The sequence below is a fragment of the Lissotriton helveticus genome, chromosome 1_1, assembly GCF_964261635.1.
Source record: "Lissotriton helveticus chromosome 1_1, aLisHel1.1, whole genome shotgun sequence".
In the NCBI taxonomy this organism is placed as follows: Eukaryota; Metazoa; Chordata; class Amphibia; order Caudata; family Salamandridae; genus Lissotriton; species Lissotriton helveticus.
The window spans coordinates 2,095,159,063-2,095,182,859 of NC_136057.1; the positions used below are offsets into that span (position 1 = coordinate 2,095,159,063).

Consider the following 23,797-nt stretch of genomic DNA (forward strand, 5'->3'; position numbering starts at 1 on the left):
GGGAACTCTCAGGGCTTCTCCATGTTTGCTGTGACAGCTTGAGAACTGGGAAATTCAGAATCATGCCCAGAACATCTGTCTCTCCCGCGGTTCAAAATACAATATATCTGATGATGTCACCCAGATTTGTAAATGATTTTCTCTCTTATAAGCATTAGAGAGAACTGTAATTGTCTAACCTTGGTTCCATTGAACAATAGTTTTTGGACATTTATCATTCCCTCAAAGTCATCCCAATCAGTGCCTATAGCCAGTGCAAAGCCCCCAACCAGACTGAACTCTGAAACTAAGACAGAGGGAAACATCTTTCAATTCCATGCCAGCTCCCCTGCTGCCCTTCAGCACGTCATGCACTATATCAAAGTGCCTTTGAACATACGCAAGACACTCCATTCCCAACAGGTCACTCCTGCAGCCGACCATCAATTCAGGATTATATAGATCCTTGAAAATACTAAGTGAATAATTCAAGACGTGGCACCACTTAAAGCTTCATAAAAAATACCAACATGAAATCAACTGCTCCCCTTTCGACAACAGTGGCCAGTCGAAGGCCAGGCAGGCTAACTCGTGAACAGTATTTCATTTCCAGCTGTACATTGTGCTCTGCCCTGGAACAGCCAAGCATTTCTCAACTTCACCACTTCCCAATGGCTGGTAAATCTGCTGCTTGCAGATAAACTGCACAAGTCCAGCGTATGCACCAGTGTGACGCGTTGTTTTTTAATCTGTGTAGCAGATCTACCAGGCGAGCTGCTGAAAACTCTAAGTGGGATGTGTATGCCCAGGCATGGGTCCCTTGCTCCCTGTGCCACTGGATTCAAGCTAGCCTGGATGATGAAGGGTAATACCCAGAAACTGGTCCCAGGATGCTTGTTTCCAGTCCATGGAGGATCTGGCTTGGCAGTTTGGTCTGGACTGTTCTCATGAGGCCCAGGGACAAGACTGATTTGTATATGGCTGGGTCTAAACTGGGGTGGCATGGTGAGCAAAAGAACGATGGATGTAACCCAGATCTCATGACTGGGGGTGAATGATGATTTATTCAGAATTCCGTCCATCATTTGTTTGCATTGCACTTTTCACCCTAAGTGGGATGAGTATGCCCTGACGTGGGTCCCTTGCTCACTGTGCCACTGGATTCAAGCTACCCTGGCTGAGGAAGGGTAATACCAAGAAACCGGTCCCAGGATGCTTGTTTCCGGTCCAGGGAGGACCTGGCTTGGCAGTTCGGTCTGGACTGTTCCCATGAGGCACAGGGTCAAGACTGATTTGTATATGGGTGGGTCTAAACTGGGGTGGCATGGTGAGCAAAAGAACAATGGATGTAACCCAGATCTCATGACTGGGGGTGAATGTATGATTTATTCAGCATTCCGTCCATCATTTGTTTGCATTGCACTTTTCACCCTAAGTGGGATGAGTATGCCCTGACCTGGGTCCCTTGCTCACTGTCCCACTGGATTCAAGATAGCCTGGCTGATGAAGGGTAATACCCAGAAACCGGTCCCAGGATGCTTGTTTCCGGTCCAGGGAGGATCTGACTTGGCAGTTCGGTCTGGACAGTTCTCATGAGGCACAGAGTCAAGACTGATTTTTATATGGGCGGGTCTAAACTGGGGTGGCATGGTGAGCAAAAGAACAATTAATTTAATCCAGATCTTTTGACTTGGGGTGAATGTATGATTTATTCAGCATTCCGTCTATCATTTGTTTGCATTGTGCTGAAATGCTCTTGACAGATACATGAGGTGCAGAAGCACTTGCAGTGTATTCTGTTCAGAGCAGGCAGCATGTGACCCGGCTTCACAGAGCCATGAGTTGAGACTCATGACTAGCTGATGTCAGCCCCTCTCCCAAAAGCTGAAACGCCTCCCTTTCACAACTCATCACCCTGTGAGAACTTGGGAAAGGGAGGAATCAGGAGAAGCAGCTTGGGATTGAAAGGCAGCCCCAGGAAGTACAGTGCTGATACTGTGTACTCCCGGGGCTGCAGTGAAAATATGACACTGCCTCACGTCATTACTGGGCGGCTCCAAGGGACCCCAAGTATTAAATGTCTGAGCTGGCACCTGGTCAGCCAATAAGCTGCTTAAATTGTACTCCCATGGCTCACATTCATTTCGAAGAGGGTCATTCTAGACAGTCAAGGCAATCTGAGTGGTAATTGCTTTTTGCAATTACCATCCATTGCCTAGAACTTGTAAAGCTGCGGGCACAGCCTCTCTGCCCATCCCCAGAAACCGCCACTGGTGATACTATATCAGATTCCATGTGAAGCTGAGTGGTTTTCTGTCACTGATTTGTGTCACAATCAAATATTGAAGAATAACTTGGACTCATTGGTAATGCCGAATCATTCTGTTCTGATACAGTATATTGGCGACTTGTTAGTAGCGTCACGTACTCAGGAAGTTTGTGTATGTGACACCAGTGCATTGCTGAATAATATGAGAGTAAGTGGGCATAAAGTGTCACTAACAAAGTTACAATTTTGCAGAAGGGCGGTCCTTTACTTAGGACATCACATTGAGAAAGAAGCAAGATAGGTGTCACAGGATTGAATTACAGCCATTCTGCAGATGAATCCACCGAGCACTCAAAAAGAAGTTTGCATGTTTCTGGGAATGGTTGGCTATTGCCGCCAATGGACATCAAATTTCTCATTGACAGCTAAGCCACTTCAGAGGCTCACACACAAGGATGAGTCAGATCCACTTCCATGGAATGATAAATGCATGCTCTCTGTTACTAAACTGCAAGAGAATTTGTGTTGCGCTCCAGCACTGGGAATGCCCGACTTTACCAAAAGCTTCACTCTGTTCTGCAGTGAGCGCGGAGGTTGTGCATTGTCAGTTCTAATGCAAATGCACGGAACTGCTCACGGATCTGTTGCATATTTTCCCACTACATTAGATCCTGTAGCTTCAGAATTGCCTGGATGTCTAAAGGCAATTGCTGCCACATGCATGAGTTTAGAACAGTGTAAAAGCGTTGTGATGGGTCATCCTCTGAAAGTACATGTACCACATTCTGCTGAGATTTTGCTTACTCATACTCTAATGCACCTCTAACCAGTAGCCGGTGGAATAAATAAGAACAGGTGATTTTGGGTGCTGAGAAAATGTCATTGGTGCAATGTATGAGTTTGCATCCACCCACATTGATATCCTTACCAGGAAATGAAGTTGTGATAGATGAAGCAGATCATGATTGTTTGGATGTGACCGAGTTATGCACACAGCCTGACCAGATATTATAGCTGCTCCACCACTTGAGTCAGATCATGTGTTGTGTGTGGATAAATCATGCTGGAGAGATGTAGGAGGAAACTTTAGAGCTGCATATGTCATTTGTACAGTTGTGGGATTGGTGGAAGCTTCGTGGTTGCAAGGAGTATATTCAGCCAAGGTGGCTGCATTGATTTCACTGACCAGGGCTTGCAGCATCACTGAACAATTGAGAGTTACCATGTTTATGGACTGCCAATATGTTTTGGGGTTATCTATGATTTTAAGCTATGGTGTCTCCGGGTGGGTTCATGACCTCTTCGGGATCACCTATCTGAAATTGTGAGAACATGAAAACTCTCCTACTGCTATTATTACAATAGCTCGCCCAAATTGCGGTGGTAAAATGTCCAGCCCACCAACAGGGAAATTATTATGTGACGGCCGACAACCGCTATGTGGATTAGACTGCGTGATATTGCCCCCTAAAGTCTTACATTTTCAATGATGACCCACTAAAAGAAAAACTGATGTCACAATATGCAGACTGATGTGTTCAGTTGTGGAAACTTGCAAAGAAATAAAAGCTTTACAGGATGAAGTGTCAGAACCAGAAAGTCAGGGATGGCTCAAAGCAGATTGCATGCAAAGGCAGGACGATAAGGTGTGGGTATACACAGATTAAAGACCAGTCTTACCTGATAGTTTGTTGTCACCAATGGCAAGAAACTACCACAAACCTTCATATGTTGGGAGAGATGCTATGATGCATCTTTTTAGACAATCATGGTCTAATCTCCAATTCTGAGCTGTTGCAGAGGTGCTCTGCCAGAGATGTGTAATATGTCACACAAAATGTGAGAAAGAAAACACTAGTCACAATGGGTCTTGTAGGAAGATCTAGGGGACCCTTTAACAGATACAGCTCAATTTTGCCAAGATGCCCCCTTGCAATGGACTAAAATACATTCTAGTGATTGTGTGTCTGTTCTCTAGTTTGGTGGAAGCCTATCCAACCAGGCTTAAGGATTGTTTAACTGTAGCTTAATTACTCCTTAGAGAGCTTATGCCACGGTTTGGATTTCTGACCTTTTTCTAATCGGTTAGAGTGACTCCTTTTAACAAGGGATCAGGTGATGCGAATGCTTTGTGCAGCATTGCAAATTGAGCAGAAGTTAAACTGTGCCTACCGACCAGAGGCGTCTGGAGTTGTCGAGCAGGATAATGGAATACTAAAGTCCTGTCTGGCAACGGTGTGTGCATCCACATCTCTGAAATGGCCTGATGCTTTGCCCTTGTGTTGATGAGTCTGAGAAGTACCCAGGCAGAAGAACTGGACAACCCCCACACTAACTCATAATGGGGAGGACAATGAGACAGCCTACAGTCCCAGCTAATCAAGTAGTAAATATAACTGATGATTTAGTACTCCAAGGATTGGTTGGTGTGGTCCGTTCTGTGTCTTAGCAAGTTGGGGAAGCAGCCACCTTACAACAGGTACTGTATGAACAATGAAGAGTCGGCTCTAATCAGTTAGGCTGAGCACCTATAACCTATAACAAAAGGACGTACCTGAACTGATATCCCAATTTAGAATACAATTTACTCAACAGAGAAGAAAGCTAATTTCAACCTGCGATATTGCCAATCAATAGCAATTTATTTATTCAATTTAACATTATTATTTGAGACATAGTTTCACATTTTATATACAAATACTACACCAAATAACCTATGTAACAAAAATCATTCAGACTAGTCAGTCATATCACAGTCATTCAACAGCAAACATCCATATATACACAAATTAAGCTTTTGTGAAAATACCAGAACAAAGATTATGAGTGGAGGGAAAAATAATTAAAGGAAAAATGAAGAAAAATAAAGAAAAAGACAAAGGTTGCTCAAGAAATCAGTGCGTGCGGTACAATGTACTATACATATATACACATGGAAATAAATCACAATCAACTTGATTGATAAAGCACAATATGTATAAACCAATTGAGACACGAGATTTCTCGACTTTTAGATTTAGTGAGAGCAACACTCTGTATAAGGGCCAATGCGTTTCGAGTCCCAATCAGAAGTTGGAGGGGGGACTCTCATCAGGACCAATAGAGTATCTAGAAAAAGAGAGAAATATCTCTAAGTGAAAAAATGCAAATGGTGACATATATGGCACTCAGGAGTGACCAGCCATTCCCTCGAACAGCTTACCCCACTGGTCTACAAGGCCACTTGGAGGGTGTAGAGTTGTAAAAAGTCTATAGCAACAATGCGGCGGATAGCAGTTTATCGTAGAGGGGGTACCTTTCTGGTGGTGGAGACACACTGCAAAGTAAGCAGATTGAACATTGTCTGTGATTGGCAATACTAGATGACTTAAGTGCCCAAGGCACCTAGCACGGTGGCTTACCTAGCTCGCTCCGGGGATCCAATTGGGCCCACTGGTGGATGGTTAATGATTTTTAATTATTAGTTTGCCAAACTATTGTAGTCGAGGATATTCACCTAGAAGAGATGAAAAATGTCTAAAAAACTGGTCGCGCTATTAGCATTCGAACAAAGCTCTCATGAGTCCGGATAGTTACCTGCGACATCAGCCCATGGACTTGGTCGGTGAGAAAGAGCGATTCGAAATTCAAAAAGACCCGTCGGTGACTTGACTAGTATTTGAACGGCTTATCACCTGTAAAAAATTGGGGATTCATCAACGACTAGTGGCGCTATATGACCTCGAATGGTGGTCACATGGGTCCAAGTAGTTACCTGCAACAGCAGCTCGTGTACTTGGTAGGAGGCGCTTCATCCGTTAGATGGCTCCTGCAAAAGGAGCATCAGCGTTAGTACCGGGATGCTGGTAAAACGGGAGTTGTAAAGTTCTGGGACCTCCGTATATTCATCTTACCTGGTGTGGATCGTTCTCCGGTCACCCGTCTCGCCGTCCCAAAAGTTGAGACAGCTCCATTGGTCAACCATTGGAATAGAATGTCTCATCAAATCAAGGATTTAAAATGGACGATTATTTCCAAGGTCGAGCGTGACCCCCGAGGAGGAGACTGGGATGCCAGGCTCTCCAAAAGGGAAGCGCTCCTCATTGTGAAATTCAATACGGCCGTCACTGGCCTGAATGAACTGTCAGAAATTTATAAACTGTAATCCACAGGCTATCTGCCTGTTCAATCTCGCTGCTGTGCCCAAACTTTAGTAGTAGCCTCTGCCCGTCCCTTTTTGCAGTTATTAGGGTGCACACTGTTAATACTACTCGGATCTTGGAGCCCGGAATTAATCACAATGCGCATGCGCGGGAGAGTAGTGTCTCCCGCGAGCTCTACATCTTAAGCAGTTCTGCGCATGCGCGAAAAATCAGCGCTGCGGAGACGCCGAGACGGGTGACCGGAGAACGATCCACACCAGGTAAGATGAATATACGGAGGTCCCAGAGCTTTACAACTCCCGTTTTACCAGCATCCTGGTACTAACGCTGATGCTCCTTTTGCAGGAGCCATCTAATGGATGAAGCGCCTCCTACCAAGTACAGGAGCTGCTGTTGCAGGTAACTACTTGGACCCATGTGACCACCATTCGAGGTCATATAGCGCCACTAGTCGTTGATGAATCCCCAATTTTTTACAGGTGATAAGCCGTTCAAATACTAGTCCAGTCACCGGCGGGTCTTTTTGAATTTCGAATCGCTCTTTCTCACCGACCAAGTCCATGGGCTGATGTCGCAGGTAACTATCCAGACTCATGAGAGCTTTGTTCGAATGCTAATAGCGCGACCAGTTTTTTAGACATTTTTCATCTCTTCTAGGTGAATATCCTTGACTACAATAGTTTGGCAAACTAATAATTAATAATCATTAACCAGCCACCAGTGGGCCCAATTGGATCCCCGGAGCGAGCTAGGTAAGCCACCGTGCTAGGTGCCTTGTGCACTTAGGTCATCTAGTATTGCCAATCACAGACAATGTTCAATCTGCTTACTTTGCAGTGTGTCTCCACCACCAGAAAGGTACCCTCTCTACGATAAACTGCTATCCGCCGCATTGTTGCTATAGACTTTTTACAACTCTACACCCTCCAAGTGGCCTTGTAGACCAGTGGGGTAAGCTGTTCGAGGAAATGGCTGGTCAGTCCTGAGTGCCATATATGTCACCATTTGCATTTTTTCACTTAGAGATATTTCTCTCTTTTTCTAGATACTCTATTGGTCCTGATGAGAGTCCCCCCCTCCAACTTCTGATTGGGACTCGAAACGCGTTGGCCCTTATACAGAGTGTTGCTCTCACTAAATCTAAAAGTCGAGAAATCTTGTGTCTCAATTGGTTTATACATATTGTGCTTTATCAATCAAGTTGATTGTGATTTATTTCCATGTGTATATATGTATAGTACATTGTACCGCACGCACTGATTTCTTGAGCAACCTTTGTCTTTTTCTTTATTTTTCTTCATTTTTCCTTTAATTATTTTTCCCTCCACTCATAATCTTTGTTCTGGTATTTTCACAAAAGCTTAATTTGTGTATATATGGATGTTTGCTGTTGAATGACTGTGATATGACTGACTAGTCTGAATGATTTTTGTTACATAGGTTATTTGGTGTAGTATTTGTATATAAAATGTGAAACTATGTCTCAAATAATAATGTTAAATTGAATAAATAAATTGCTATTGATTGGCAATATCGCAGGTTGAAATGAGCTTTCTTCTCTGTTGAGTAAATTGTATTCTAAATTGGGATATCAGTTCAGGTACGTCCTTTTGTTATAGGTACCTTACAACAGGAGCAATGCCATGACCTTTGTTGCAGTGACTGGGTCCTGATGAAGAAACACATGTGCAAATCATGTTTGGAGCCTCGCTAGCGTGGGCCATATCAAGTGATTCTAGTCACCACAACTGCTGTCAAATGTGGTGGCCTGCCTAATTGGGTACATGCTGCCCACACTTGCCAAGTTCCATGTCCCCTGGAAAATGTATTGCCTGTTGTGGATTTGCCAGTGATTACAGTGACAAGTCCAACTCAAGTCAGTCATAGAGTAGAGGAGGCACCAGCTACAGGGTTTTGAAACACTGATTCAAATGAGGGTCCGAGAGAGTCAGTCCCTGTAGGTAAAAAGGGTCATGCGGAGAGGGACTTGACTAGGAGAAGTATTGATCCAGCTACTGGGAACATTGCAAATAAAAAGTGATTGGTAAGTGGAGACAGTTGGCCCAGAAGAAATGATATTTTGAGACAAACTTTGGCAGGAATCGACGTACCCCCAACTGTAATCGAAGTCTCAAGTCAATCTGAACAGAGTGATATGGACGATGACGGACCAACAGTGAGAAAATCGAAAAGAGTTAAAGTACCAAAGCGGAGATGTGCTGCACCTGAATGGACTTATTTTGCAGCAGCCATTGACTGGGAGAAAGCATATTAAGCTTTTTGCCACAAGGATTTACACTCACAAAATCCACCTTAAGAGACTGTTGCAATAAGGGACATTTTCAAGGCATAACAATAAAAGGTATGTATGGCCTATGAGTCATTGAAGGGACAAATATAGATTGGATTATGCCAAAACTTGAAACCTGTGAACTGTAACAGTGGGAGAAACAAAGAAAATCCCATTTAAAGAGCTCAACAGAAAATGTTTGCTGCAAATTCTGCATTATTAAGCTGTCTCAAATTTTCACCAAAAGCATGACTTCCCTTTCTGGAGAGATGGGAGATCCTAACACCCTATCGGTAAAACATAAATGCATACGTGCTAGTTTCCTAGAAGCTTTTGTTACAATTATTGTGTTGTTACTTATTGTTTTAAATGTACCTCATCATGTCTATGGAAAGCATAACATGAATCCTACCACTAATATTAAACTGCTGGAAGAAAAGAATGATGGAATTATAACTAATGACCTAACTGACATTACATCATGATCAATCTATTAATTACTTTTCTTTAAACTTCTTTACTAAATTCTTATACTATTATGTCGACACTACGGATGCTAGAGATTGTTATTTGCGCATGCAATTACCTACCTCAGTATCAGAGGGGGTGACTTACCATCCCCTGCCTCTAAAATCTGGCATTTCTTGTAGTGTACTAACTAGTGTATTTTTTTGCAAAGGGCAAGTTCGATGTTATTATTCAAATTATGATTTCATATTTTCAGAGATACCAAATAGGAAAAATATGAACATTGTACCAGACAAATAGACTGCTGAAATTATGGGTGAATTTTTCCAACCAACACAAGGTATAGACACATACATAATTTAACTTGCTTTTTACATAGTGTAGAAAAGGACTTTATCAATTCAGTTGAAGACAAACATGGGAAAATGAAGAAAAAAGGCTGAAATACATCAGAAAAGTCCACCTTGGCCACACCAGGAGGGGGAAATTAAAAAGGGTGATGCACACTCTGCTATGGCTCTGGATTGGCAACATAAAGGACAGCTATGCATATTGAGATGAAGAACTGAACTTAACAATAAGTTAGTTGGTTCTAGTGAATGTGATCATACCTTCCACATTGTGGGAGTTTGGGAAATATATATTGGAGGATCTGATCCCGTCTTTCCAGGGGTATACTATATCTGTGGGAAAAATGCCTATTATAGGCTGCCAAAACATTGGATGGATACTGCTATATGGGGATATGTGGGACAAGATAGTGGAACCAACAAATTTAAACATACCCATTTGAGAAGGGGAATAATTGTTGCTGAAATAATTGGGGATATTGTCTGTGCAATAATACCATCAGTTGGGGTGATTCTAAATTCTCACTAAATTCAAAATCTTTCTACTGTAGTTGATCGTTTGTCAACTGATACAGCAGGAGGTTTCCTTGTCATAGATACTGAAACGGTTGCTATCAGATCTATGGTGGTACAAAACAGATTTGCATTAGACGTTCTATTTGTAAAAGAGGGTGGAGTCTGCCAAATGCTAAACATTCAACAGTGCTGTACTTATATGCTTGACAAAAGCAAGGATTTGCATTGATAAATCAGCAATTTTATTAATTTGGGAAAAGATTTGACTGAATTGAAAGTTGATGAAGCTTGGGAATCTACTGGCAAAGGATTTACTTCTGTTGGAGAATGTTTTTCAACTTTAGGAGCTAGTTTAGTGAGAAAAATATTAACACCCATACTAACTACAGCTATTTACTTACTAATAATTATAAGTAATGATCAGATAATATAAACATACAAAACTGGAAAAAGAGACTAGAGGAAAAAAGAGAAAGACAGTTGGAAAATTAACTAGAAGAGAGACGATGCAGGTACTGTGATGAATTAAAAGCTCTAGAGCAATCTATGCTAAGTCTTATGAAGACATCAGACATATAAATGTGACATCAGATAAGGATAAGAGTGATCGCTCGATTTGGCATCAAAGGAGGAATCTATAGAGCAGAGATGATACCTTTCATCTGATTACAACAATTTTTCATGGAAATTGCTAATGACACAATTTTACATAAAATCGACAAACTGTGTATTAGTCTTCATGTTTCAAAACTACATGCAATGAAGTTCTAATTTAGCTACTGCATCATAAAAGCATGCAGAATGTTAAAAGTAGTTTTCGGATAACACACCAGTTCATAAGTAGATGTGAAATCTGACATTTAGTGCTATGTGTTCTTATGCTTAGACACATGTGATAAATAAACGCCAACACAGCAAACTTCTATTTGAATATAAAATGCTTCATGCGTTAGAAAAAAAAATGCAATGTTAGAATGTATAAACGTGAGCACAGACATTGACAAGAAAAATAGGTGCTACACGAGTTTATGTTACGGATACATTTTCATAAAGATTATCATTGATGTGCCTTTAAATCCTGTATACTTTAATAACATACAAAGTGCAAAAAAGACTTACAAAATGATATGTAAAGTGATAGTGAATATATATATATTTTTAATAGCAGCCTTATACTTACATGAATTCATTACAATTCATAACAGAGCAAAAGTAACATCTTTAATTGAAGAAATAATGCACTATCCTATGTAATGCCAGATGCACATTTTAGTACAATTTCATCGTGCATAAGCTGTATTTCATGAGGCCTCAAACTTTGCTTCTTTTCCTAGTATGAATTACAAACTGAATAGTTTGAAGCCTATGAGAACCTGTCGTAAAGTTATCACTTGGGTTCTAACACCTTCTTTGGCATTTGTAGCTTGCTTGACTAGACTTGCAGTAAAAATGTTACTTCCTACAGCATACGCTTGAGAATGGACAGATAATGAATGAGAGCATAAACTTGCCTACTTTCTAGAAAGCAACATACAATTGAATGACTAACCTACAGTAGTTCTAAGGAAAATGGCAAGCAAAGGATGAATTAGTTCTTCACGATTTGTATTATTCTACCTACTACATCATCGCATCCTATCGTGAGCAACCAATAGGACAGAGTGATCCGACAAATTTGGTGATGTCAAGGGGTGCAAATCTGGAATCTATGGAGTATAATTGCTTACACTTTTAACTAGGGTGTCTCTCCTCTCTACCCATCTTGCGATACAGAGACTGACAATTTTGATTTCCAGAAACAATGTGAACTGTGAGGACATACTGTGATATGCTACTGGCTGGTATGCTAGAGTAGGGGAACCTTTTCAGCTAGAAAGGTTCGCGCCAGATCAGCTGTGGCATTGATGCTGCAGTACCAACAGCTTCAAGCACTGTCATCGAGCCTAAGTTACTCATTTGGAACTTCAAATGTAGCGGCAAATGGTTAAAATGAATCACTTATGGTCTTACTTGGGGTTGAAATTACTTCTGTTGAAAATGAAAATAATGTACATTCTGCAGAAAGCCTGTAGTGCTATTATGCATCTGAGGCTGTGGATCTGGAGCTGAAATCATAGTTTTGCTGAACTGCCTTTTATTCTTCATTTTCTACACAGGTGTTGATAGGGTATCATCTCATTTTGTGCAATTGGATTCAAATTCTGCTGCATAGGAATTGTTTGAGGCACCATTTGTGTCCCATTAATATATTGTTTTACTTTAAAGCTACAATTTCTCTTCCTATGTCCATCTTTACTAAAAATGTGACAAGCTCCTGAACTCATCTGACCTTTATTAGCATTGTTAATAAAACCTCTACCACTACCTCCAGAACCATTTGCCAGAGAAACTAACCTTTGTCCTACTTGCTGAAAGGATTCGGTTTTTCCCATCATAAATTTATCTTTTGACAATTTCTTCTTAGAGTCACAATAATCACTGCAATATTACCAATATTTCATTGACTTTGCATGCCAACACATCACGCTCTGCTGAAGCTGTGAAATCAATTATGGGCCCAAACCCAACACAAAAGCTGTAACGAATCCTGAAGCACCTTCTTTCATTGGATTGTCCATTCCACTGTATTGCCTTTAAATATAAATCAATATCTCATAGTATGCAAGTACTGACTTCTCTCTATTTTACGCTGCTCTTATGATCTTTGACCAAATAACCTGTTTCACTGGAACCTTTGTTTTCAAATGATTCATAATTTTGGTATATTTTTACAAGACAACAGATGAAGGCTGTTAATTCTATGCAATACTATGCAGTGTTCCATCTGACCACTTCACCACCAGTTTGCAATCAGTCCAAAAACCTTTTGACAATACTAGAAAACAATGCATCCGAATCTTCCCAGAGTATCTTAGACACTGTAGCAATTATTTGCTCCTCAACACATCATTTTTAAGGATGCTCCTTAAACTTTGGAAAATCTTGAATAAAAGTCCACAGGTCATTCCTGCTCCAAGGTACATTAACATAAACTGGACCAAGGCTTCCTGTTACTTCTCTCAAGGAGCACTACAGTATAACTTATGGCTCATTTCACCGCACCTTGCAAGTGATATACAGTCTAGTCTCTCTCATACATCACCTCATTTTCCCAATCTCCTACAAAACCTATAATTTCTCAAAAATCTGACCCCCGTTTTATAATGGATCATTTTTGCAATTAAAATTCTGTCATTTTTATTTTGAGAGGCCTGCAAATTTTCCTTTGATTCACAACCACTCTCAATTCTTTAGCAATGCTCTCCAATTTTTCATACGCACTACAAGCTCGCTTCCCTGCTGCCAAATGCAAAAACACTAGCTCCTAAAAAGTCAATTTCAGAATGTGCTAATGATCAAGATCTGATTCAAGAAATTGTTTAAAATTCACTTGATTCACACCACTACCACTGGGAGGTACTGCTATCACACTCTTGGATGTTTCAACAGCCTTCAAATCTCCTTCTCCCTCACCATTTTACTCGGCTCTGATTCTTTGGCTTTATTGTATGGTGGTGATATTGCCAGAAAATCATCCCACACTTAATCCTCTTCATCAGATAAATTTTTCTTCTTCATTTTAGTTTTTGTTCTCTTCTGTTTTATCCTTAATTTGGTCTGCAGCGATCACAGGAAATGCACAATCCGTTTCAAGCACTACCGTACTCCATGCCTTTTTCCTCATACAGAACCTAGCATCCATCCAATCAGGTAGCGTCTTATCAACCTTACCTAATAACCTTTTCTGCTGATCTTTTGTATAGGCTCCCCTATGCATTTGTTAAATGCTTTAAATTGCACTGGTCTCAGTTGTTGATAAGTATCAAACAAGCAACATCTCAAATTCATAATTTTCTTAACATCAAAAGTACCATTTTCATCAAACTATACTTTCTTATCTTTCACTGTAGCTATGTGTCACTCATAAAGTCATAAACAAGTTGGCATAGCAGTTTTTTAAATAAATGAACAGTTTATATCGATAAACAGCAACAGAAATAGAACAAGAATTACCTCCCAATCAGAATTTGCCTCCCCATCCACTCCCCATCATCAGCAATTACAGGGAATCCAGAGTGTCGGTTGGCACATCTTCCAGGGTAGAAGAAAGACCATAGTATTCCCACTATTTACCCCAAATTTTGTGGAGTTTTCGAGTGCAACCTCTTGGGAAATAGATCAATTCCTCCTGTTTAGCACATCAGTCCATGTTGGATCGCTGCACAGCCAGGCCTCGCCTCCCATCCACCCCTAATCATTTCAATTACAGGGAATCCAGAGCACTGATTGGCATATCTGCCGGTGTAGAAGACAAACCATAATATTCCAACCATCTACCCCAAATTCCCCAGAAAAATAAAATGATTCCACCTGTTTATGGCACCAGTCCATGTCGGAACTCTACATAGCCAGGCCAGGTGGGCATGGAAACTTCCAAGATTTTGCAGCCACCAGCGTAGCCAGTCCCAACAGTGTTCTCTCTCCCCTCGCCCCAGCCATACTCGTCCCGAAGTCCCTGGAGGGCTATGTTTGGTGTCAAAAGTATAGGTCTATCTTGGATCCTTGAAAGAGTGTTGCCTATGCTGTTTCCAGTAGTAGGCAATCAAGGGGCACTGCCAGACCATGTAAAAGAAGTCTACTTCTAAAGAGGAGCAATGTGTGCAATCTGCTTCAATGATAAGGCCTGCATGCCAGAGCCTAACGGGCATCATGTATGTGATTTGTAGGTTATGTATTTGGACCACTCTGAGTTGTGCTGAAATGGCGAGTTCTTAAGGGGCCATAAAAGCCTCCCACCATTTAACGTCTACCAATTCCCTAACCCATCCCATCTATTTCTATCAGGTGCGACCCAGCGCCTCAGAGTGTTAGATATCAGGGAGCAGTGTAGTATTGACATATCCCCAAGCCCCAAGCATCCCATCAGTAGTATGGCCTCCAGGGGGCTAAATTTAAGCAGGGCATTTAAATTAGTCTGATAATTGCCAAGTGCATGTCTCACTTGCAAATATTTATGGAACTGAGGCTTGGACAATGCAAATAGCACTTGCAAATCTGCAAAGGAGTGCATACAAGAACCCTGCCACACATCACCCAAGGTTGTAATCACAATGTTGTGCCAGTGCTGGAATCCTTCTAGTCCCGCAGTGTAATACAATCAGCACCCTCTCCAAAGGGGCATCTGGTGGGTTAGTTTCCTGTCTCATCCTAGGAGTCTGTGGTCATATGCCACACCAGGAAGACTGCTTTAGTAACCTTCACTGTGTGAAGAGGGATAGGGCGGCCACGTAGGTAGTGCATCACCCCTTCCACGCCAGGTCAATCCACCCACTGGACAGCCACTCGTTAATGACTAGGAGTTTGGACGCCTAGTGATAGAAGTGGATGTCCATTGTACCCAGGCTGCCATCATACACAGATCGATGACATGTGTTAATTGCAATGCGAGAGGGCAGCTTTCCCAGAGGAAGACCCAGAGTCTAGCTGCAACATCAATAAACCAGAAACGTGTCTTGGAAGGTTTTGTAGCGTGCACAGAAAACGAGAAAGCCACATCATCTCTGCAAGGGCAATCCTCCCCAGAATATTGAGGGGCAAAGTTGACCAGGTGTTGAGGCTGATTTTCATGGTTTGGAGGAGGTGGGTGCAGGTAAAGGCTCAACACAAACAAATTGGGAAAGGTGGAGAGATGGACCCCAAAATATTTGAAACTGAGGCAACACAGTTATATTTTTGTTTGCCGTCTCTGAATACAGGGACTAGCAGAAATTTACCCCAGTTCATTTGTAGCCCAAGGCCTCCCCATAGAGCTGAAGAATGTCCAGTACCCGTAGACCCAATTTTGAAGGATCGGCCAGGAAACGAAGGATTACATCCGCGTAAAGAACGATCCTGTGCTCGAGCAACGTGCTCCATCTCCTGCCATGTAGCTGAGCATCGCAGTGAATACTGCAAGCAAAGGGCTCAATAGCAAGGGTAAAAAGAAGAGGGGATAGTTGGCATCTCGGTCAGGTTCTTCATCAAATAGGGAATTCATGTGAGAGCACCCCATTAATGAGTACTTGCACCATAGCTCTTGAGTATAAAACACCAACTAGTTTGCAGTTCAACACTCTGTCTATCATCCCCTTTGGTTTTGCTTTAGTTTGAAAAAGTTGGCACTGAAGCCCATGCATCACACACAGAATCCAGGTAGTCCCTGTCCACTGTGTTGAAGTCCTTTTCGAGGTCCACAAGTAACAATGCGCTCCTTTGATGTTGTGGTTATTGGCCATGGCAGTATGTACCCAGCAGATGCTGGGTATTATGCACCATTTGGGCATGAACCTGCACTGGTCCGGGTAATTCAGGGTGTTAAGCACTGGCTGTAGTCTGTTTGTGAGAAGTTTGATGTAAATCTTGATGTCGATATTGATCAATGAGATAGGGTGGCACCTGGAGCAGTAGGGTGCTGGAGGTTCAGACTTTGGAATAACCATGATAGTCGCAAGGTCTATGTCCTGGGGAGGGACCTGGAGCTCCCAGGCTCTTTTTAGAGGTGGAACATGTGGGGAATGACAACATTTCAGAACTTGATATGGTACTCAAGAAGGAGGCCATCAGGACCTAGGTTTTTTACCCGATTTTAAGTAATGGGCCACCTCCCGATTCTTGGCCTTGGTGATGGTGAACATCAGGCAGGAAGGGTCTTGTGAGCTCATACTCAGCTCTCAGGTGTCGGGCATAGAGTGTTTGATAATAGTCAGCATATGACCTATGGATCAATAACCAGGGACCCAGTAGCATCATTAATAGAAGAAATAAATTGGGGACGCGTGCCTCTGATGGCCAATCTATACAGGAGAGTACTACTTTTATCGCCATGTTCATATACTTGGTGAAAGAATGCTCTCAAGCACTGAAGGGCCTCATGATAGGCAAGATGGCAAAATGAGGTCCAGTCCATTTTCAATTGTTGGGTCATGAGCTCAGACACTTTGGATGCCACTGCCGCCTCTAACCATAGCATATTTCTCCCTAGTTCTGTCACATATCTGCAATGGTACCTGATCGCATAGGTGAGGAATGTCTTGTCCATGCCCAGAAGTGCAGCTTTGCTGCCTACCCACAGGCTGCTTGCCTCAAGGATTGACCCTACCTTAGTGTGAAGTAGGAGCAGAACTCCTACGACAAGTGGTCTGGAAACTTATCTTCTGCATGGGACAGGGGGCCTCATTTATGAGGCCTTGTGTGAGTTTTGCGCTTCCGATGCGTCACTTTTTGTGACGCATCGGCGGCGTAAAACATGCCTCCTGCTGCGCACTATTTACAAAGTGACGCATCTAAGCAGATGCGTCACTTTGTAAACCCCTGCGCTACATTATACCTGCGTCAGGTATAATGTATGCAGAGGGGGCGTTCACCCGCAAAAAGCCTCGTAATAGTGACGCAGTGAAATCTATGAGATTTCACTGCGTCACTTTTAGGATGCTGTTGCATCAAAATCTTGCGCCTGCCTCACAGCAGGCGTAAGACTGACGCAAGCCCTTTAACATGGGGCTTTCCCCATTTGAAAGGAAGCATTGCTGGAGTTGCGTCACTTTTGTGGCACACTCCAGCAATGCGTCACTTTTGCACCTACAGATAAGTCAGAAATACTGACGTATCTGTAACTCCTTGCGACATGATGCGTCATATTATAAATATGACGCATCAATCATGTCGCAGGGAGAGCGCAGTGAAAAGTGACGCATCGCTGTTTTCACGCAGCGATGCGTCACTTTTCATAAATGAGGCCCAAGGTGTTAAGACGCCACAAGGGTCTCTTGCACCAGTGTGGTGCCCCGTAATGGAGCACCATGGGAGAGTGGTCTGAGATACAACGGAGCAATACGCTAACAGCAGAGGTGGAAGTCATATTTGTGGCTAGGAGGAGCATTCGGTTAATACATGAGAGCCACGTAGAGGAGGCAAAGGAATGAGTGTATGCATATTCTTGAGAATGTCAGGTCCACTATGCATCACACATACCCAGTGAGTTCATCTAAGACACAACGGTCCTGAAAAATTCCCTACAGTTGGCCGAAGCGGGGTGTGTGACAGCAATATCAGGGTTCAGGTTAGTGTTTAAGTCCCCCCGATGAGCAGTGCTGCATATGTTAATGCAGTTATAGTCTCAGTGAGGTCTTTGAAGGTTTGGTTATGTAGGTGGGGAGGGATATACACACTGAGAATATTGTAGGGTTTTCCAGTGTCCCCACCACTCCCACGTTTAGGCCCTGAGCATCGTAAATGGACTAAGTGGAAGTGTTTGTGTAGAAGTATTGCTGCACCCCTGGAGCCACTACGGAAATGTGTATGAAAGTCACAGTCATATACAAATCTGTGCAAGAATTGACACCGAGTGCTTGTGAGGTGAGTCTCCTGTAGGAGCCCGACCCCTGGTTGGAGACGCTTTAGAAGTCGAAGAAGAGCTGTGCGTTGCATACAGTCCAGGAGACCATTAGCATTCCATGACAGAAAGCTAAATTCAGTCTTTAGATATATGTATGGAGTCGAAAGAGGACAAATGAGTCTGCCATATAGAACACGACATCGAGTGCAAGGCAGGCAAAGAAGCATTCAAAACTGAAAGATGAAAAAAGTGTAAAACAAAAACCTCTGAACTCCCCCATCAACAATAACTGCCCCCACCTCACACTCCACCCCAGAAGTATCTGTAACCCAGTCTTACACAACAAAACAGGTAAGACACATAACTTGGCATTCAAGGTGGACCTCCTCCTATAATATACACAAATATGCTGTGTGCCCCGGGCCTGGTGTCATAGATGGAACTGAGTCGACAAACGTTTTACACCTGTCCCTGGCTGAGCAGCTCCTCATCAGGGTTAGTCCCCCCATTGACTTCAAGAGGACACTCCACATCAGAGGGTGTGGGAGTGATCAGATGGTGTTTGGCACTTGTCCGGCTCTGTGTCAGCCCTTGGGCTTAGGGCATCTGCAGCTCTGGGATCGGACAGTGTTTGGGGCCGGTGTGCCCCCAACCCATCTCAGAAGCGTTGCCAGGGGTTTCACATTGACAGGGGGACTTCTGCTCAGCTCTCCTCTTCCATGCCTTATTCGGGACATCGAAGAAGTAGGAGCGAGATCCGAGAATCACCTCAGCCGTGCCGGGAAGAGCAGCATCTACTGGTTGGTCATCGCTTTGAGCTTCTGTTTGACTGTATCAAAGGATTTGCGAGTCTTTCTCGAGGGTAGTTCTCTGTAACCTTCCCAGAAACATTACAGAGATCATGATGAAGAACCACAACATCTCACTCAACTGCACTCATTTTTGATTCAAGAGCCTCCCAGGAGTTGTGGATGGCCTGTAAGATTTGGCCACGCCTGTAACCAGGGGGGTAGTGGAGCCACTCCCGCAGCAGCCTGCTGCCTGGCAGAAACCAAGGAGTTTGTTGTGTATTTAGCAATCTTGGATTGTACCCAAGATGGAAAAGCTTTATCTTTACCCATCTTTGTCACAGATAGTGGAAGGCATCAGACCACTTTTTGATGGAGGGGTGTATGATGGGAATCGTGCCCTCAAACAGGATAACAGGCAGTTTAGGCGCCTTGGCCGTAGCTCTGCCAAGGCACCAGATCGATGCCTTTGGCTTCAAAACCAGTCATTCCAATGTTTGACCTGCATACCCAGATGTCAGGGAGCAGCACAAGCAGCCACAGTATGGGTGTATGAGTGAGGAGGGAGGCCCCTTCAACAGGATGCCCTTGGCATGGAGTGGAGCACCCCAGGGCCCTATACCACCCTACTAGCGATTGAAGTACACAGATCAAAGAGGGTGGCCAAAGGTTCTGCCCAAGTGATCCCCAGCTCAATTGCCTCACAGTCTCCAGGGAGGCAGCATGAGCAGTTGGCGGGCCCCCTGCAAACACAGCAGTATTCAGTGGGCTAGGTCACCACAGAGGTCCAGCAATGGGGTCCAAAGGGTGAGGCCTCTGTCCACAATTGATAAGTGTAGGCTGTGGCAGAAGGAATAAAGTTTGGTGCGACAGTCACGATGTCAAGGAGCCTATCACCGGTCCCCAGCCAGAGCAGAGGTTTGGGCATGCAAGTGTTCAGGCTCCCGTAGACCACACCATCAGCACGTCACAAACCCAGGGGGGCAGGGGGTGAAGAGGATTCTGTTGCCACCCTTGCAACTGGCTCACTGGTCACAGTTTCAGCAGTTATGCCCACAGGCAAATCAGAGGAAGTATAGGACCCAAGGGTGGAGCGTGCTGATCCCTCAAGACCCCCACTGGTCCCATCACCTCCTATCTCATAGTAAGTCCCCAGCACCAAGAGGTGGCCCCACAGCAGCTCCCGTGGCTGGCACTCTCACAGCACGACTCTCTCTCCAGGTAAGGATGGTCCCCAGCAGTGTGACAAGGCCCACAGCAGCTGAGGAGCTGCCCCATAAATATTGGGTGAGCTCCGACATCCCCGCTCAGTATTAGAGGCTCCAATAGGATAGGCTGGCTCAGAGATGCTTTTTATGCCTTGGCACCACCTTGGGGTCATGGGCTCCATCCCTCGCCGCCTTGTTAGAATTATTCTGAGCCTGGGTTGACGGCCCCAGCAGCCACACAGGGTTCTTACAAGTCAGGGAGTGGCCCACCAGGGGGAAATACAGGCCTGGGACACAGGATGCGGCTGGATGACAGGAGAGGTCTGAAGAGCATCCCTACTTTGTGTGCACCATCTTGGCTGCTCCGACCACATCCCCTCAGCATGGCAGAATTTAAAATCATCTCATAGGGAGGACTTCCAACTAGAGGTGCAGGTCACCCTTTCAATAGCAATCTTGACTCTGATTTATCCAAATTTGCATGTATTTTAAATCAAATGCTCTCAACAAACTAATACTTGAACAAATGCAATATAACTTCACCTCAATATCTCAAAATGCAATCATTAAATAAGACAAAACAAAACACCTGGGTCATGTAGGTGGGGCCGTGGCAGTGCACCTTAATTTAAGGAGTGGCTAGGCGATATGATCCTTTGGCAAGATCAAATTTGCATATATGCTGAATAGCTTTCCCGTTCCTCACGACCCTGTGATATATGGGGCCCACTGCTGTCTTACTTGTTGGAACACCCTGTCGTTGCTGAATCATGAAACCCATGTGCTTTGAACGCTTTTGAGATGTGCCTTCTCCCCCATGGTTGTGAAACCTGCTGTGGAAGTCCCCTCCCACTGTGCTGCTTATGTTACACTGAGCAGAATGCTTTGCCATCACCCGTTATAGTACTGTTGTATACTTGAAATGTATTTTGTGTCTCATTGACATTCCTCTACTTTAAATGACACAGTCCTCCATGCGATGATTGTATTTTCCTAAACTGCTCATGATGATAATGTATCCCTACTGTGCATGTTGAAGGTTTTCTTGTACATTGCTGACAGCTGTTTCAATAAAACAATAAATAAAAATGTTAAAAAAACAATAACACCTGGGTCTGGGTACTGGGAAATGGAATGGAAATCGAACTCACCACAAAGAAAGTAGTTCCAGAACTAGTTTAATTCACTCTTGTGCACAGAATAAACCATCACTATTCCAATCCAGAATAGAACATTCACAACTAGATTATTAAGAAAATTATAAATTCCAAAAACCTTGGCGCTATCTTAAAATCTTTCATAGATGACTTAATAAAAATAACTACTATTTGTAGAATGTGAACATATCACCCCCTTAAGCGTTTCAAGGTGCTCGGGCCATCGGGGTATTAAGTGAGCTATTGCCCAGAGTCACATGATGCTGCTATGAGCTGCCGCTGGTAAAAAATCCAAAATCTTGACGTAAAATACATAATCAAAACTATAAACCACATCAACACTTCAACCCTCGCCTGTATTAGCAATAATGTCAAAAGCGCACGCAAACACAATACCATAACATAACACTTCTGCAATCATTAATATCAAAGCACGCATTGCAAAACACATAGCACTAGACACATTATAAACAATCAATCCTAACCAATTCCCCAGAAGAATGGATTGAACAGCCAAATCATCTCCGTCAGGCTCCAACACATGGCAACACTTAACCATGGGAACACTTCACCATGGGACACAAAGACGTACAATTCTCCAATTGAGGGTCTAATTAATTAACTACCCTCACTAATTAATTGCCAAATTAGTTTAGTTAGATACTAAATAATAGAACTCGAATCCTCTACCAAAATCTGTAGATGTCGAAACATATGTAATTTTATGTTGGCCAAGTTGAGGGAAATGGAGCAAAATTGGCATCACATATTTCGTCAATAAGGTTTAGAAGAAGGCTTGAGACACTAATCCTAGTTTTCTTAATTTATTCATATATCAAAATAATTATTACAGAGAGTAAATGTTTGTTAATTAGGAAATCGACATAATCAAATCAAATAAAAAGCATAGGCTATCTCTCTCTAAGTGTCAAGAAGACTTACATATGGGCTGTCTCATTCAAAGTCAAAAGCTAGAGTCCAGTGCATCTAAGTTTCAACCCTCACTGCTGATGAGCAAGAGATCCAGTGAACATGTAGCCCACAAACACCTTTTCATACAACTCTTGATCTGTTCATAATCCTATCTTTTATGCAGGCCTGGTTTTGTGTTTCTATGACAGCATATGTGTTTTGTGAGATAGTGTATGTGTCTATATGCATGTTACCTCTCTGTGTGTATGTAAACCTTTGTGTTTTGGTACCTGAAATTTTGTGAATTAGTCTGTGTGTGTACAGACACCTAAAATCATGTTGTTCTGTGTCCACTTGGATGCCTGTATTAGTGTTGATATGCTTGCAAATGTGCATGAATGTGTGATATATATTGTATGTCTGTGTGCATGGATTATGTATACTTTGTCAATGCGTATTCTTAATCCCGTTTTAAACTGTTTAAAGCACATGTATAGAGTCCCATATTTAAACTATGAATTCAACAATTCTCTTAGCGAGGTGTATCAGTTGGAACAAAAAGAGAGTGGTGACTATTTCAGAACTGACGCAACTTGTAAATATATGCTCAACCTTCATGCTTAAGCAAACACAGTATACTTGATGAGAACCTTGTAGTGTGTGAAACAGGGCACTGCAAGTGAGTGAGAATATTACCTTGTAGCTTCTATTTTTATATTTCCAGATATATAGAATTGTCTGTCATTGTTATATTCATCAAACACGCCCCATCGAAGGTGAGCCCATTCATGGACAAACAGTCTGCCTGTATGGAAAAATTGTGAATATTTAGCATAAACACATACAAAAATGTATTTAACCAGGTCATATACACATCAGTACCTCAAAACATGTTACACTTTAAAGCTAACCAGTGCTAAAATGCTTGTGCTCTCTCCTCAAAACATGGTAGAATTGGCTTACATCTAATTGACATATTTAATGTACATGTAAGTCCCTAGTAAAGTGGTAGACGATGTAAACTGGGTCTGTAAACTAAATGCTACTAGTGGACCTGCAGGTCTGCTTGTACCAACCACTTAACTAGCCCCTTAAACATGTTTCAGGTCTGCCAAAGCAGCCTGTGTGTGCAGTTGGAAACTGCCATTTTGACCTGGTAAAATAAACCTTTTAGCAGGCCCAAACCTTCCTTTTTAATACACAAATGTCACCCCTAGCATAGACCCTAAACAGCCCTCAGGGAAGGAAACAATGTATTTAAAAAGTAGGAAATGCATTTTTAAGTTTTACATGTCCTGGGACTGA

At 42.8% G+C, this 23,797-nt stretch overlaps 1 protein-coding gene across 1 annotated transcript in view; it reads right to left on the bottom strand.

Moving 5' to 3' along the window:
• The window catches only part of LOC144776547 (calcium-activated chloride channel regulator family member 3-like), a 264,858-nt gene that overhangs the window by 16,608 nt on the left and 224,453 nt on the right, over positions 1-23,797 (bottom strand). Inside the window, exon 4 of the mRNA XM_078659274.1 lies at positions 23,189-23,297. Within this exon, the coding sequence (XP_078515400.1) occupies positions 23,189-23,297 (109 nt within the window). The remainder of the gene's footprint in view (positions 1-23,188; positions 23,298-23,797) is intronic.